The 18,754-nt window shown below is 44.5% G+C and overlaps 1 protein-coding gene across 3 annotated transcripts in view; it reads right to left on the bottom strand.

The window, feature by feature from the left end:
• Positions 1–6,071: 6,071 nt before the first annotated feature.
• The window catches only part of LYSMD4 (LysM domain containing 4), a 38,324-nt gene continuing 25,641 nt past the window's right edge, over positions 6,072–18,754 (bottom strand). For all 3 annotated transcript variants that reach the window (XM_069766305.1, XM_069766306.1, XM_069766307.1), the window contains 2 exons: positions 8,557–8,842; positions 6,072–6,636 (listed from right to left, as the gene is read on the bottom strand). In XM_069766305.1, coding sequence (XP_069622406.1) covers positions 6,130–6,636; positions 8,557–8,842 — 793 coding nt within the window. In that variant the 3' untranslated portion in view covers positions 6,072–6,129. The remainder of the gene's footprint in view (positions 6,637–8,556; positions 8,843–18,754) is intronic.

Genomic DNA, 18,754 nt, shown 5'->3' on the forward strand with positions numbered 1-18,754 from the left:
ACTCTCTTAATGAGAGGTGCACTCTCCCAGAGCTGAGATTTCTCCTTCCAGCTCTCTAAGCATATTATGTATGTCCTCTTTTAAAAAAGCCCTCAAAGAGGACAGAAACTCCTGCTTATCCTCCATAGGCCGGGTTCACATTTGCGTTCAGGAGGGCTGCGTACTTCCTCCCTTAAGCTCCGCCTACTTCTGTATGCATCCTGCGTGCCTATCTTTAACATTGGGTACGCAGGGACCTGCGTTGTATGCGGATGCATCCGCATGCGTCGATTCGACATGTGTGGCAACCGCACGGAAAAGCAAAATTTTGCAAGAACTTATCGAGATGAGTGGAGAGCATTACTGCCAGGTGCTTAACAGAAGTTTATAACACAGAGCTGTGAAAATAAAAAAATATATATTTTTGCGGCACTGGTTTGAGTGTGCCACTTCACATAGGCAGAGCCCCTAAGATGCCAGAACAGCAGAACCCTCATAAGTGTCCCCATTTTACAAATTGCACTTTTCATTGAACTAATCTATTGGTGTAGTGATCATATTGACACCACAGGTGTGGCACAGAATTGTATACCATTGGGCAGTGAAGTAAAAGGAATTACATTTTTACTACCAAAATTTAGTTTTAGCCCCGGATTTTACATTTTCACAAGGAGAAATGGGCAAAAATAGCACCCAAATTTGTCACACAATTCCTGCTGAATGTAGACATACCCCATTTGTGGCTGTACAGTACTACTTGGCCATTCGACTCGGGAGACTGAGCGCTATTTACCTCCTGGAGAGATTTCCTTATAATAGTTTGTGGAGTCCATATACAGATCCCCTAAGTGCTAGAAAAGCAAAATCCGCCGCAAGTGACCCTATTTTGGAAATTAAACCCCTTTGGGAATTTATCTACAAGTGTAGTGATGATTTTGACTCCATGGGTGTTTTCCAGAAACAATAGCAGTGCATGTTGCCGAGTGAAAATTGACGTTGTAGTGCCCAGTACATTGTAGTGCCAAACTCATGCTTCCGGAGACGTGCATTTGTAAATTAGGAGGGCTGTCATAGCTACAGAAATACCAAACGTGGACACTAAATGTGGTTTAGGCACACTGGGGCCCAGAAGGGAGGGGGCATTTGGATTTGGGTGCACATAATTTGCCGAATTTCCTTTGGGGGGCTGGGAGCCATTTTATGTGGGAAATCGTTTGATTTTAAGCTTATGTTAGGAACATTTGACATAACATTGGGGATCACATTTATATATATAAATAAATTACTATTTTGTGGTTTAAAAAAAAATATATATTTTAACAATCTTTTTTTTACTCAGTCCCACTATGAAACGTTCACTTTTTGCAGTCTGATTGCTGTTATAATGCATTGCAATGCAGGAGCATTTAGGGGGTTAAAGTGCCAGGAGTGACAAGTATATGACGAGGGGCAGGGGGCTTAGCGCCACTCCAGAACTGAAAAAAAAAACCACAATACTGGAATGGTGCTTTATCAAACAGAAGAAAACAAAAGTTCCGATAATGATTGGACTTCCTGAGACACTGCGGCCATCTTCTGTCTACACATGTGCCGATACCTGCACCTCTCCTGGCGCTCAGGGTGGGTTTGTTTGCTCCTATTTTGTGAAATTATTTCTCATAGAGTGAAAAAACTGAAATGACCTGATGCTTTTGTGGCTGACTGACCCGACGATGCAGTAAGCAAATAGCTACAGCTTCGGTTTGCACAGAAACTCTGTATATTTTATTCCCCCCCCCCCCAGCTCATATACAAATCATACACAAGTTGTTGTATTTTTTTCCTTCACGGAAGAAATGGTTATTTTATTTGCAGTATCGTAAACAATATCTCATGAGGAGCTGTGCTCTCAGCAGGCATGACGCTGATGTACACGCGGACATATAAAAATGTAGTCAGCACAGTGGAGAATGATGAAATGTACCGTACTCTGAGCGGATCTGTACGGTAACATGTGACACCAGAAATGCAGATGTCCCTGCGCTGGATCTTTCCCTGAGGAGTTCATTGTGCAGCTTCAGGGAAGGACAATTCCACTACCAATAAATTCTCTGAGGAGAACACACCGGCACACCTGTCATCAGCAGTTCTATAGACAAGAAGCAGAATGGTGCATGCATGGCTGGCCTATCCATTCAAGCCTGGCCTTGGTGGTAAGTCACCCGTTCTGGCTCCGGGAAGGTATTACAGTGGTGGGATGTGCACCAATTTCTCACCTATCACCTAATTTCGGTACATTGAAATACGTCTTTATGCTCAGTAGTGACCAGGGCTGTGGGGTCATAGAGGAGATGAATCTGTGCTGCACTTTATGTACATTGCTCAGTAGTGACCAGGGCTGTGGGGTCGTAGATGAGATGAATCTGTGCTGCACATTATGTACATGCTCAGTAATATACAAAATCCCATAGCTATTGTGATAGTCTGGGTCCGGGAGTACTAAATTAGTACACCCCCCCCCCCCCCCGACAAAATAGTCCGCTCCACATAGCATATATCAAAAATAGGAGAAAAAGGAGCATACCGTGGACAATATATATAATATTAAGTCTTTATTAGTACATAAAAAACATTAAAAGATGTAATCAGTAATAAATCACAGTATATACATTCCAATGAACAGCAAAAAGGAGGACAGTTACTCCAAATGACCCCTAAAAAATGCTGCAGGGGGAATTCCACATATAGTGGGTAAAATACACCATGTGCTCCCCAGCAGCGCTGTAAAGGCACGGCAGGACCAGGATAGAGCAGGATAATCAGTCTATCTGCAATAGAGCAGAGCCCACGTGGGCTGCATGTGCATAATGATAAAGTAATAGTGCCCTATCAACATGGACTCACCAGAATAAGTGCAAAGGGGTGCAGAGGAGTAACCAGTCTCTACTCCTGGCTGGTTACTCCTCTGCACCCCTTTGCACTTATTCTGGTGAGTCCATGTTGGTAGGGCGCTATTACTTTATCATTATGCACATGCAGCCCACGTGGGCTCTGCTCTATTGCAGATAGACTGATTATCCTGCTCTATCCTGGTCCTGCCGTGCCTTTACAGCGCTGCTGGGGAGCACATGGTGTATTTTACCCACTATATGTGGAATTCCCCCTGCAGCATTTTTTAGGGGTCATTTGGAGTAACTGTCCTCCTTTTTGCTGTTCATTGGAATGTATATACTGTGATTTATTACTGATTACATCTTTTAATGTTTTTTATGTACTAATAAAGACTTAATATTATATATATTGTCCACGGTATGCTCCTTTTTCTCCTATTTTTGATATATGTACATGCTCAGCAGTGACCAGTGCTGTGGGGTCGTAGATTAGATGAATCTGTGCTGCACATTATGTACATGCTCAGTAGTGACCAGTGCTGTGGGGTTGTAGATGAGATGAGATGAATCTGTGCTGCACTTTATGTACATGCTCAGTAGTGACCAGTGCTGTGGGGTCGTAGATGAGATGAATCTGTGCTGCACATTATGTACATGCTCAGTAGTGACCAGTGCTGTGGGGTTGTAGGCGAGACGAATCTGTGCTGCACTTTATGTTCCAGCTCAGTAGTGACCAGTGCTGTGGAGTTGGAGTCGTGAAGTCAGCAGTCAGGGAAATTGAGGAGTGGGAGTCAGAGTGGGTGGTTTGGCTTACCGACTCCACAGCCCTGCTGTCAATTTGGGTCCCAAAGCCAGACTACTAAATGGCTGCTCTTCTAGCTCCCTCTTCGATCACAAGCAGCTCAAATTTATTGGAAGAGATTAAAAATTTTCTTTCATCTCCTTTATGTACGAGTATATGAAATATGAGGTGAATGTAGTAAAAAATGAGGTCTTGCCATCTCTGAGAGACTGTAATGGGTTGTCATGCCCCCGAAACATGGAAGATAAAATGTAACTTTTAACGCAAACTTTCCAAATCTCCCTGTAAAAACAGACTCCAGAATACTGTACAGCAGGGGTGTCAAACTGCATTCCTCGAGGGCTGCAACCAGGTCATGTTTTCAGGATTTTTCTTGTACTGCACAGGTGATAATTTAATCACCTACACACATAATGATTGCAGCACCTTGTGCAAAGCTAAGGAAATCTTGAAAACACGCATGGTTTGCGGCCCTCGGGGAATGCAGTTTGACACCCCTGGTGTACAGGTCCCTGCAGCAAAGCTGTGATCCTTACAACATCTTCAATACAGAGGACAGATGCAAACTGCCTGCTGCAAAGTGACCAAATGTGCAGTCCTGATGTATAGCCGGGACCACAAGAGATTGTCTTTAGTGACTACAACTACGTGGCCTAAACTAAACATACAACTGCCAATAATAGGGCAAAAATGCAAATAAAGTGTACGCCACAGCAGAAAGGGGATCTGACCTCTGTGCCTGCCTATATTAGAAACAGGAATACAAGGATCACATGAAGTCCTCTGTCAGTCCCTGGACTGGGCATCGCCTTTATTAATGATTCCCATAGGGGGGCGACCAGCAAATCGTTTCTATTTCCTTGAGAAATACAATTCACTTTCATCTACCGTGTCCTGACAATTCAGAGACAAGGTAGCGAGGGAGCGCGCCCCAGCATTTCTAGCACACTGAAGACATAAACAAGGCATTAGGTAAACCATTATGAGCTTCATACAGGACAATTTTCAGATTTTTTTTTTTTTTTTTTTTTTAAACATGGTCATATTTTACTGCTGCGGCCAGAAGTACATAATTATTCTCTGATAGTTTTGGGTTTAATCACACAAATCCGCATTGTGAAAAACCCTGACCTGCAATTCCTCTGTGTCAGGTCTGGAATCGGGGGACAACGCTGCTGTAGTGTTCTTATTACAAATACTAACATCACCAAGGTTGAAATAGTGTTTTGCTTTGGCAAATCATTTTATCATAAAAGAAACGGGGATGGCAAAGCTTATCTAGTCTATATAATCAGGAAATAACAGGGGAATGTAGCAGCTCCTAACTACTCGCAGCATTGGACAGTCCTGACTTCTCAAAGTTGGCTCCTGCGTGAACATTATTTGGTAAGACCAAGAGGTATAGGAGAGGAGCCCATCAGAAAGCAGTTTGCATTTTCGTTAATATGACATAAATCAACAAACGAACCAACCTAAAACCTGATGAGTAGGGTTGAGCGACCTTTACTTTTATAGGATCGGGTCAGGTTTCACGAAACCCGACTTTTTCAAAAGTGGGGTCGAGTGAAAATCGGCCGATCCTATAAAAAAGTCGGGATCGGGGTCGGCCGAAACCTGAAACCCAATGCAGTGCATTGGGTTTCCATGGTTCCCAAGCTCTGAAGGAGCGGAAACTCTCCTTCAGGCCCTGCAATCCATATTTTAGTGTAAAATAAAGAATTAAAATAAAAAATATCGCAATACTTACCCTCTGACGCGCCCTGGTACTAACCGGGAACCTTCCTTCCTTAGAATCAGCCTTCCAGGACCTTGCAGTGACGTCGCGGCTTGTGATTGGCCGGCGCGTCCTAGGGTGAGTATATACCTAATAGGAATATACTCACCCTCGGACGCGCCCTGCTTCTTTCCGGCAGCCTTCCTTCCTAAGAATCAGCCCTTCCAGGACCTTCGGTGACGTCGCGGCTTGTGATCGGTCGCGCGAGCGGTCACATGGGCGGCCGCGCGGCCAATCACAAGCCGCGACGTCACCGCAAGGTCCTGGAAGGCTGATTCTAAGGAAGGAAGGTTCCCGGTTAGTACCAGGGCGCGTCAGAGGGTAAGTATTGCGATATTTTTTATTTTAATTCTTTATTTTACACTTAAATCTGAATTCCGATACCAATTCCCGATATCTTAAACATATCGGGAATCGGTATCGGAATTCCGATTCTAGATTCAAAAGATCGCCGACTTCATGGCCGACCCCACACAGGGGTCGGGTTTCATGAAACCCGACCTTGCCAAAAGTCGGCGACTTTTGAATATTTTCGACCCGTTTCGCTCAACCCTACTGATGAGTGCTCCAGGGGTATTTCTCCCCCTAGCAAACACTGACATATGGTAGTGAGCAGCTTGTTCCTGTTAAGACTAAAGAAACACTTCACCCTCCTGTATCAAAATGTCTCTGTGCCTACTGGAAGGGTCTTGGCATCGGATCTGCTAAGTCTCTGCTGTTGTACTGTTTATTGTGAAATTGCCAAACGTCGATTTCTCTGGGCCTTTCCACTTTTCATAGTAAAGGATATAAAATACTGGCAGCACAATCCCAATTAAAAGCATAATGACAACAGCATTCCACCATCGGATGCCCCAATCTGCTCCTAGATTGGGGTCTTTGTTCCTCGGGCCGGCGGAGAGCAGATGGCTGCTGGTACCAAGGTCCAATGATTCACTGAACAGCTCCTGGTTCTGCGCTGCAGCCTCAATGTTCTGGTCTATTTTCCGGAAGTACTGAGTTATGTTCTGGGTTTCTGTCCGGGTGACTGATGCCTCGTCGCCAGACTCAATGCCAAGGTCTATACAATCTGCTGATTGGCTGTTTTGTGTATTAGTGTCCTTGTGCCGCTCTGTTAGAAAGCCATGAACCTTGACTGGAATCTTGATGGTCTTTAAGGCGTACATGTCCTGCTCTGTTAATAACTTGTTTATCCTCTTAATGTCAGAAACCTATAGAAAGGAAAATACATATTAACCAGGAGGGTGAATGCAGCGGGACATAGAAACTGTGATGCCAATACAGTTACATTCACACAGGCAATGACGACAATCACTGCAATTTAATAGGACTTTTCATTACAAAGCTCTCTCTGGAAGGTGTAGAAATAAATAGCAATTCCTCCAATATGGTACTTTGCATTGTGCCTCAAAAGTAGTTTTCGACCTCATATGGAGTACTCAGGAGAAACTGTACAACAGATTTTAAGGTGTATTTTCTACCATGAAGTACAAAAAGTCATGCAAAAACTTCAATCAGTGGGATCCATTGAAGCGTTTCATGGTTATTGCCTCAAAGTGACAGTGGTCAGAATTGAAGAAAAATTAACCCTTTTAAGGGTTTTACAATGGCCCTCACAGTCCCCTGATCTGAACATCATTGAAAATCTGTGGCTAGACCTCAGAATAGCAGTGCATGCAAGATGCATGCAAGATAAACCAGGAATCTCACAGAACTTTTCCAAGAATGAATAGATGAAAATCCCTCAAACAAGAATTTAAAAACTCGTCTGTAAACTTTTTGTAGCCAATCTGTGATAGTTTCAAAAGGGGGTTCAACTTGGTGCTAACCATGCAGGGTGCCCAAACTTTTGCATCAGTCCATTTTCCTTTTTGGGGGTGAGAGCATAAACCCACTGCTGAACAGCTCTGGCAGCAGCTTCTCTGCTACAGTACAATAGGGTCGGGTGTTATAATTCAAACTATGTGACCCTTATCTCCAATATATCATCTGTCGGGGAGAGTCGGGAGGCCCCCATACATATTAGGCAGTCTGTCAATCCTACCATTAACTTATACTACCAGCTACTATAAGATGGCAATACAGTTGTTCAACAACTATTCCTGTCACACTTTCCCTATACACTTGCGAGCATGCTCCAATTCAGAGCAGGGAATAAACCGCTCGCAGCCACTTATTTCCTGGAGAAACAAAAGGTCAGGTCATGTTGAAATTTAACTAAAGATTGGCTGATCCTGACAAAAACAGCAGGTTGAGCTGATGTGTATGGCCGCCTTAAAGGGAACCTATCACCCCGAAAATCGAAGGTGAGCTAAGCCCACTGGCATCAGAGGCTTAACTACAGCATTCTGTAATACTGTAGATAAGCCCCCAATGTATCCTAAAAGATGAAAAAAAGAGGCTAGATTATACTCACCCAGGAGATTATACTCACCAAGGGGTGGTCCGGATCAGGTCCGATGGGCGTCGTGGTCCGGTCCGGGGCCTCCCATCTTCTTACAATGACGTCCTCTGGTTGTAGTCACGCTGCGGCTCCGGCGCAGGCGTATTTTGTCTGACCTGTTGAGGAAAAGGTCAGAGAGGCCCAGCGCCTGCACACTACAGTACTTTGCTCTGCCCTCAACAGGGCAGACAAAGTACGCCGGAGCCGTGGCGTGACTACAAGAAGAGGACGTCATCTAAGAAGATGGGAGGCCCCGGACCGCGACGCCCATCAGACCAGAACCAGACTACCCCTGGGTGAGTATAATCTAACCTCTTTTTCTCATTTTTCAGGATACATCGGGGGTTTATCTACAGCATTACAGAATGCTGTAGATAAGCCCCTGATGCTGGTGGGCTTAGCTCACCTTCGATTTTGGGGGTGACAGGTTCCCTTTAAGGGAGTTTCACAGCCAAAATATAGGTAATTAGCCTCAGCTAGCTACTCCAACTGGGGAGATGGATGATTAGATCCTAAGCATTCTCTCAGAGGACAGCTTTCCTGTGCTGGCACATGAATACAGCAGTATTTGAGGTGGGCTTATAGTATACTTATTTTAAAAAGCAAGCTAGCCCCCTTCTCTGTCCCAGTCAGTGCATTTATCCCAGTATAGAGGACTATGACAGAGAAATCAGCTGTACGTTATTACCTTGCAGCTATACTGCAGTGCCAGTTTGTTAAGGTTGTCATTCTCTGTAATGGCGTGCTCCAACAGAACGAGGTCACTGACTTTTTCTCTAGATGCACTCTGTCTGTGAAGCTCGCCTCCTCTTGCTCGCAGTTCCATAATGTCAAGTTCTTCTTCTGAGGAGCTGTCATGGTCTGCAGAGCCATTAGCAAATGTATAAACATGGCTTCCTCGAGATAAATGGATGGTGGTCGGCGGATGGAACGAGTGAGAAGGACCCTTTTTCAGACGCATGGTTGTAAAAGCCCTGCAAGAAGTTATTGAAAAAGTTTCAGTACGTGAAATAGTATAAGACAGTCTCTTGTTTTAATATTAATACATGCAGGGTAATTAATGTATCGCGTAGCTTCAGGCAGTCACATCTGATATTACAGGGGCAGGGCTCCCTCAGCACTGAAGGACAAGGCAACTTGCCAACCGTGGCAAGTGTCCAGAACCTGCAGCCCATGTGCTCATTATTACTGATAGGAGAGAGCTATACTGGGAGCTGTGTGGACACAGTGGGAAGAAAACGTTCGGCTCCCTGCTACTGGACAAATACCAGGCGCTCATGGATGCAAGGCAGCTTTCTGCACCTCCACACGAACAAGTAAACACAGCGGCTAAGTCATCGTATATTCTTCCATTTCAACAATCCTGATGACTGCAGAAGGAGCCTCCCCCCACTGTTCGGCCAGCAATGGGAGATGGGAAAAAGCCCACGCCTCAGTCGCTTGCCAGAGCAAAGTAGAAGAGAATGGGAGGGAATTATGTCCTGCGTCTTCTGCTAAATTATTGGTTAGATTTTCACCAAGTTCAGAAAAAAACAAAACAAATATTGTCAAGCGTTTCTTATATTCTGTGACAAAATCAGCAAATAAGCAATTCTGACATACAAAATTCTTCTTTTTTGCAAAGTCCTTCTGCGTGCCAAATTCAACTACGACAGTCATATATAAAGTCACTTTTATGGATATTCAAGTAATTTTTTAGTCTTTTGTGATAGATGGAGCTTCATTTGTATGTCACCATTATATGCTGTTTTTTCTCATTTTTATTAATAATACTGTTATTTACAGCGGCTGGGCTACTAATAGCGATTTGGTTTGACAGTGGCATTTATATTTACTTTTGTTTACCTGCTATTTTTTATTTATATTACACATTGTGCCCCCACATATAAGGTAATAAAAGACCTTTTGGTGGAAGATGGGGCTTTCAATATTTAAACTATCATCTTATTTCCTTTGTGACTGGGGCTGATTTATTAGCCCCAGTTACAGAGAAAATGCAGCCTCCGGGGCAGTACAAATAATCGGTGTGGCGTAAAATGCGTTAAACACATTTAAAAAGTGTATAATAGCCCTGCCTAAATAGAAGACCGAAACCAAGACGCCATAAAAATCTGTGCAATATATGAAGATACAAGATAACAAGGTCCACAGAGTTTGGCCCTTCATATATTTAACAGATTTTTGTAGTATTTAGCACTTCACACAGTATATGATATGTTGTATTTTCTATGCTAGAGGGTTTGATGTCTTATAGATCGGGGGTATTTTTGGCCCCAACACTTATCATGGTGATTTATTATGTCTTGTATTCAGTATTGTACTGTTATGCACTTTTTAACTTTTTAAATGTTTTTCTGTATTTTTTGTGGCATGGGTTATTTGTATTCATTCACCTAAGAAACTATAAATATATAGATATATATAAATTGTCATTCAGTGCACAAGACCTGCATTATATGGCTACCTATTTTTCTTTTTTTGCAAGTTTCTATACTACCCTTAATATAGATTATCAACAGCAGATAGCGGGGGTCCGGCAGCCGGCACTGCCACCGATCAGCTGTTCTGAGCTCCAGCTGAATGTAAACAGTAAATGAAGCTGAACAGCGCAGCTTTTCTACAGTGATCTTCAGTCTCCAAGTGCTGAAATACATAATACAGGTGTAAGAAGCAGGATCCAAGACTATACATCGTACCTTGTGGTACGTGTCAGCCGGTCAGTGTAAAGTCCTCGTGATATTTGTGTCCTGCAGCTTTAGACCTCACTCACACTGGATGATAACATATTACAGCAGCAGGCTTTTATCTCTCCACTGCATTAATGCCAGATTTTTTTTTTTTTTTACTGTTGACATTTCCTCCAAAGAAATGACTGTGTACACATCTTTTCAACAAGAGCTCACAGACACGGCCTTGTCTAACAGATGTGAATATGGAGCTATGGGATAAAAATGTACTGGCAGACGTCCAGAAAGCGAGAGCACAGGAAACCACGATTATAGCGGAGGATTCATAGGTTTACCCAATGCACATCAAAGAGCACATCTGAAGAATCCTGCTCATGTCTATGAAAACAGGGTCAGACTAACAGAAAACATCTGATCACTTTGGAAATAAGGGGAAATTAAAGCCCAGCCCTGTTTGTTTGCTACATGTATATGTGCATATGTATGTGTGACCACCAATCTGCACAGGGCAGGGCTATATATACACATACATTCACACAGTTGTGTGAAAAAGTGTTTACCCCCTTACTGATTTCCTATTCTTTTGCATGTTTTTCACACTTCAATCACCTAACAAATTTAAAATATATTAGACAAAGATAACAAAATCCAGTTTTTAAACTGAAGATCTTTATTATTAACGGAAAAAGAAATTAAAATGTCACGACTGTTGTTGGGTGTTCAGGGACCAGGGACTCCTTCCCTGTCCCGTCCCTAATACTAGGAGGCACCCTATCTCGCCCTGTTCCCCGGATTACTTCTGATGGTGAAGATGCCGAGGCCACGTACCTTACCTTAGCTCCTCAATTCGGCCTCAGTCTGTACCCTTCCCCCACACAGGGGGTAGAGGGGAGTAGTAGTGTACCGTATTACACCAACAAGTCTAAATGTAATACGAACAGAGATAACTAAAATTAAACAAACATACAAATATACTCACATATATCAGATAAAGGCACCAGGGAGTGGAGGATGGGGTTAAACCAAAGTAGGAGAAGAAGGGGAATTATACCCCCCCAAAACCTAGCAACAGTCACAGATAAATCCAAAGACCTTCTCAAGTAACAACCACCCACAACCTCCAGCCATGCAGAAAAAGACTACTCTGACAATGAGCGCTAACCAGGCCGGAGTTTATATAGGAGATGGAAGTGGTTAACAGTGCTCAGCTAAGAAAGCTTCCAGGAGCTCTCAAGTGAGCAGATTAACCCTTGCATTGATAAAAGAAACCTGCACAGTTTAACCCTCAACTGGGGAGGTGGGGTTTGCCACACCCCAGGGAATTTTTGTTCGGCTGCCATTCATTATAAAAATGCTTGTATGAGGATACGTGTCTCACTAGCTTCCATCCATTTCCTTGTCAACAGGACGTCATCAAGGCCGCTCTCTTCTGGCCACGCATAAGAGCTAGCTGTCGCTAAGTGCTGTCTTGGCCTTGCTGAACCCCACATCACCACTCATGTAATTCTGTTTTACACATTCAAATTTTGAAAACTTCTTTATTTTTATCAAAGTATTACATTTTTCGATACTTGTGGGTGTCAAAAAATTGTTATACTCATGTGTAATCAATCGCCAACAAGAAAACGATTAAAACAAATGTGATCTTTGCATTTTCTGTAAAAATTAGAGATTTCTAAACACTGGGGTATAGGAAACCCCACATCACCAGTTGCGTGACAAAACCCCACCTCACCAGTTGAGGGTTAATAAGAAAGTGAAGTGCTTCTTATCAGTGCAGGAGTAGGAGAAATCAGACACTGTGGTCTTTTGGCTCTTCTCTGTCAAGGTAAACCCATGACAACAAACTTACAGGGTCCTGTGTGAAAAAGTGCTACCCCCTTAAAACATAAATGAACTTTGGTTTATCACATCTTTGGGAGGCAGAGTCCAAATTCCCTAGCCATAGGCCTGATTACTGGCAGGCACACCTGTTCTCAATCAAGAAATCACTTAACGTATATACTCGAGTATAAGCTGATCCGAGTATAAGCCAACCCCCCTAACTTTGCCACAAAAAAACTGGGAAAACTTAATGACTTGAGTATAAGCCTAGGGTGGGAAATGCAGCAGCTACCGGTAAATGTCAAAAGTAAAAATAGATACCAATAAAATTAAAATTAATTGAGACATCAGTAGGTTAAGTGTTTTTGAATATCCATATTGAATCAGGAACCCCATATAATGCTCCATAAAGTTTATGATGGCCCCATAATCCTGCATAAATGTTTAAATGTTGATTATGGCCCCATAAGATGCTCCATAGACACATTTGCCAAATATAATGCTGCACAAAAGTTGATTATGGTCCCATACAGACACATGCCCCATATAATGCTCCACAAACAATAATTATGGCCCAATAAGATGCTCCATAAAGATATTTGCGCCATATAGTGCTGCACAAACGTTGATTATGCCCCATAAGATGCTCCATAGAGACACATTTGCCCCATTATAGTACGTTGATTATGCCCCATAAGGCTACTTTCACACTTGCGTTGTGTGACGTATGTCGCAATGCGTCGTTTTGGAGAAAAACGCATCCTGCAAATGTACCCGCAGGATGCGTTTTTTCTCCATAGACTTGCATTAGCGACGCACTGCAACAAATGGCTATACGTCGCATCCGTCGTGCGACAGATGCGTCGTGTTTTGGCAGACCCTCGGCACAAAAAGAGTTACATGTAACTTTTTTTGTGCGTCGAGTCCGCCATTTTCGACCGCGCATGCGCGGCCGAAACTCCGCCCCCTCCTCACCGGACATTACAATGGGGCAGCGGAAGCGTTGAAATACGTACGCTACTCACCTGGTAGCAGTGTTTTTTCAGGAGCCATGACAGCACAACGAGAGAGGGGATCCGCCCTTCAGGGACAGGAAACCTACAGACATAAAAAGGGCGGTACCTCTCTCCCACGTCAGTTGGTTCCAGAGCATGAGAGGACCACCTTGGTTAATAACACAGATGCAGCATATAAACAAATACATTTTATTATGTAAGTGAACATGGAATTTTACGGAAAACCGAAAGGGTGTTGAATCATCCAAAAAATAGGGTAGGGAATCTAAGGGTGCTGTCATGGCTCCTGAAAAAACACTGCTACCAGGTGAGTAGCGTACGTATTTATTCAGTCGCCATGACAGCACAACGAGAGACTTTCAGAGAAAACAAGGAAGATTAGGGGGGGATAACAGCCTCCAGCACCCTTCTCCCAAACGTAAGGTCCGAGGAACTACCCAGATCTAATCTGTAGTGTCTAAGAAAGGTAGAAGGAGAAGACCATGTGGCCGCCTTACATATGTCTTCGATCGATACTTCTGACCTCTCCGCCCAGGAAGATGCTACAGCCCGCGTGGAGTGTGCCTTTATACCATCTGGAACTTTGTTGCCACCTGCTGTATAAGCGAGAGAGATCGCCTCCCTGATCCATCTGGCTAGAGTGTTTTTAGATACTTAAGACCCTTCCTCACCCCTTGATAGGCTACAAACAGAGAGTTATCTTTTTTCCAGGCATCTGAAACTGCAATATATCTAAGGAGGCATCTTCTTACATCTAAGGAATGAAATTTACGTTCTTTATCGTTAGCAGGGTTGGAGCAAAATGAGGGTAGGACTACCTCCTGTACCCTGTGGAATTTTGACGCAACTTTTGGAAGATAGAGGGGATCGGGTTTCAAGATTCCTCTATCCTCCCTGAACTGTATGTATGGTGGATGTCTGGAAAGTGCCTGCAGATCACTAACCCTTCTAGCAGATGTGAGTGCAACCAAGAGGGCTGTTTTGATTGAAAGGATTTTTACAGGAATGGTATCGATAGGCTCGAATGGGGCTTGCGTTAGGGCTGAGAGAACCAGATTCAGATCCCATGGGACTAACCTTTGTTTAATGATTGGTCTGGACCTAGTGACTGCTTTGAAAAATCTGGATATCCAGTGATTACTGGCTAAGTTAAGATTGTATAGTGCCCCCAGAGCCGACACTTGTACTCTGAGAGTACTTGTGGCCAAGCCCATCTCTAGTCCTTTCTGTAAAAATTCAAGAATCTGGTTTATACATGGTTTCTGGTCAATTTGAGCCCCTGAACATGATAGAAATTTTCTCCACACTCTAACATAGATGTTCGTTGTAGAGGGTTTCCTACTTTTAAGGAGTGTATTTACTAAATTCTGAGAGAATCCCTTCCCCCTCAGTAAAGACCTTTCAAGTTCCATGCCGCTAGGTGTAAGTTGGCTACTCGTGGATGGAGGATTGGGCCTTGGGAGAGTAGATCTGGCAGTTCTGGGAGAATCCATGGTTGGCAGACAGACATCTTCCTCAGCCAAGAAAACCATGGCCTCTTGGGTCAGAATGGGGCTATCAAGATTACCTGGGCCCTGTCCTCCCGAATCTTCCTCAGAACTAATGGTATTAGGTTTAGAGGGGGAAAGGCATATGCGAGACTGAAGCGCCAAGATATCAGCAGAGCGTCCACAGCATATGGGTTGTCTTTTGGATTTAGGGAGCAGAATTGGTGCAATTTTTTGTTTCCCCTGCTGGCAAAAAGGTCTATCTCTGGACAACCCCATAACTGAATGATCTGCTTGAAGACGGCTGGATTTAGCGACCACTCTCCCTGTCCGAGTCTGTTGCGGCTTAAGTAGTCGGCTTTGGTATTGATACTTCCTCTTATATGAAGAGCCGTCAGAGAGAGAAGATGTTCTTCGGCCACCTGAAAAATATGATTTGCGACCTTCATCAATGAACTGGATCGTGTACCACCTTGACGATTAATGTAGGCCACGGTTACCCGATTGTCCGATAATAGTCTGACGTGTCGACCCTGTAGGGGTACAAGGAATTTATTTAAGGCATGTTTTACAGCCAACAGCTCTTTCAGATTGGAGGATGAGTCCTCTTCAGACTGAGGCCATAGCCCCTGAACCCAATCCTCCCCTAAGTGAGCCCCCCATTCTTTAGGGCTAGCATCCGTAGTCAATACTCTAGATACATGATTTATCCAAGGGACCCCCCTATGTAGATTTGAAGTGTGAGTCCACCAAACAAGGGAATGTGTAGTCTCCGCAGAAAGTGTAAATTTACTATCGAGGTGAGCCCCTAGATGACGGGAATTGTGTAAAACGTCCCATTGTAGTGTCCTTGTGTGGAACTGGGCCCAGAGGACCGCCGGGATGCAAGACGTAAGAGTACCCAAGAGAGACATTGCACTTCTAACCGACACTAAGGGATTGCCAATCGCCCTGGTGACCAGCCGTTGAACCTTAGCTACCTTTGCGTCCGGCAGGCGACACTCCTGCCGACTAGAGTCTACAATAAATCCCAGAAACTCTTGTATTTTTAGGGGCTGAAGACGCGACTTTTTGAGATTGATTATCCAGCCCAAGCCGTTCAAAGCTCTCATCACTTTTTCTAGCTGGTCCTTGCAATGTGATTCTGATTGACCCACAATTAGTAAATCATCTAGGTATGGGATTACTAATATGTCTTGTTCATGTAAGTGCGCCATAACCTCCACCATGATTTTTGTGAACACCCGGGGTGCAACTGCGACTCCGAAGGGAAGTGCCTGATATTGAAAATGCTCTATCGTGCCGGCTAGTGAAACGGCCACCCTAAGAAACTTTTGATGATCTACATGTATTGGAACATGGTAGTAGGCGTCTTTGAGATCTAAGACAACCATAAAACAATGGTTAAAGAGTAATTTTATTGCCGTTTTAACCGACTCCATCTTGAAGGAGGGAACCAACAAAAAATTGTTCAGGCCTTTCAAATTAATAATAGTGCGATATGAACCGTCAGGTTTTTTTTATCAGGAATAGAGGGGAATAAAACCCCCTACCTTCCTCTCCAGTAGGGACTCTGACCAAAACTTTCTTTTGTTGAAGTTCCCGGACCTCAGACTCCAGCACCAACTGATCTGTAGAGAAGGAACGAACAGGTGTCAACATAAACTTGTCCCGAGGAATATGGTGGAAGTCAAACTTTAGGCCCTTGTCCATGATGCCTAGAATCCATGGGCTACTCGTGATCCGTACCCAGGCCGGGTAGAAGGCCGAAAGCCTACCCCCCACCTGGTCCGCCAGTCATTGTGGTTTCTTAAACTCTCGTGAAGGATTAAACATAAATCCTTTACCCCTCCTTCTGTTGCTGTCGTATCTGGTAGATTCCCTGTTAGAATCTCTATATGGCCTTCTGCGGTTAGACCATCCTCTATTGTAGTCCCGTCTGTAAAAGGGTCTTCCTAGGAAAGGGAAGCGTTTTTTATTATCCCCTGCCTTTTCCAATAATTCATCTAGGACCGGTCCGAATAAGTGAGCTCCTTCACAGGGAATGCTACATAACTTTGTTCTGGCCTGTAAGTCCCCTGGCCAGCATTTTATCCATAGCGCTCTCCGGGCTGCGTTAGATAACGCTGAGGACCTGGCGGCCAACCTGACCGAGTCTGCTGATGCGTCCGAAAGGAAAGCTGCCGCATCCTGGATTATAGGCATAGAGGATAATATTTCAGTTCTGGGGACCTTATCCTTGAGCTGATCTTCGAGGTGTCCTAACCATACCATCAAGGACCGAGCTGTACAGGTGGCTGCTATAGCTGGTCTCAAGGACCCAGCCGAAGTCTCCCAGGCTCCTTTAAGGAAAATATCAGTTTTCCTGTCTAATGGGTCCTTTAGGTTTCCCAAGTCGTCAAAGGGGAGAGATGTTTTCTTGCATGCTTTGGCGACTGCCGCATCCAGCTTCGGAACTTTATCCCATGAGGATGAAGCCTCCTCCTCAAAGGGATATCTTCTTTTAAATGCAGGCGGAAGTGACCCCTTTCTCTCGGGTTTCTTCCACTCTTTTGAAATTAGCGATTTAATCTTGTCAACCACTGGAAAGGCTCTACGGGATTTCCGCTCAATACCTTTGAACATAACATCCTGAATGGAGCATTCCGACTGGGCGTCCTCTATCCCCATTGTACTGTTAACTGCTTTAACAAGATGGTTAACCCTATCCAGGGACAAACAGGCCCGACTAGACTCCAGATCCTCAGAGGAGGAGGAAGACGGGAGGGATCCAGAGCTCAGCTCACCCGAGTCCGAATGTACATCAGATAAAGGGGATGACCTTTCAACTTCCGTCACCCGAGACCTGGATTTTACAGAACTTCTCACTTCGTGTCTAACCATCTCTCTAATTGTGGAGGTCAGATCAGGAGCCTCTTCCTCCAGCAAACGTTGTATACATGTCTTGCACAGCTTCCTTAAATGCCCTTCCGGAAGTGGCTCTGCGCATTCGGCACACTGCCTATGTTTGGCCTTAGTTAAACTTTTCCTCCCCTAGTAAGGAGAGAGGGAAAATAAGGGGAACAAAACAATCACTAAAGGCCCCTTCACATTAAGCGACGCTGCAGCGATACCGACAACGATCCGGATCGCTGCAGCGTCGCTGTTTGGTCGCTGGAGAGCTGTCACACAGACAGCTCTCCAGCGACCAACGATCCCGAAGTCCCCGGGTAACCAGGGTAAACATCGGGTTACTAAGCGCAGGGCCGCGCTTAGTAACCCGATGTTTACCCTGGTTACCAGCGTGAAAGTAAAAAAAACAAACACTACATACTTACCTACCGCTGTCTGTCCCCGGCGCTCTGCTTCTCTGGTCTGGCTGTGAGCACAGCGGCCGGAAAGCACAGCGGTGACGTCACCGCTCTGCTTTCCGGCTGACCGACGCTCACAGCCAGACCAGAGAAGCAGAGCGCCGGGGACAGACAGCGGTAGGTAAGTATGTAATGTTTTTTTTTTTTTACTTTCACGCTGGTAACCAGGGTAAACATCGGGTTACTAAGCGCGGCCCTGCGCTTAGTTACCCGATGTTTACCCTGGTTACCAGTGAAGACATCGCTGGATCAGTGTCACACACGCCGATCCAGCGATGTCCACAGGAGATCCAGCGACGAAATAAAGTTCTGGACTTTGTTCAGCGACCAACGATCTCCCAGCAGGGGCCTGATCGTTGGTCGCTGTCACACAGAACGATTTCCTTAACGATATCATTGCTACGTCACAAAAAGCAACGATATCGTTAACGAAATCGTTATGTGTGAAGGTACCTTAAGTGAACTTTCACGAAGATCACTTACCCCGTCAGTAATGAGTGGTACCGTAGATGGAGGGTCCTT

The sequence above is a fragment of the Ranitomeya imitator genome, chromosome 4 (assembly GCF_032444005.1).
Source record: "Ranitomeya imitator isolate aRanImi1 chromosome 4, aRanImi1.pri, whole genome shotgun sequence".
In the NCBI taxonomy this organism is placed as follows: Eukaryota; Metazoa; Chordata; class Amphibia; order Anura; family Dendrobatidae; genus Ranitomeya; species Ranitomeya imitator.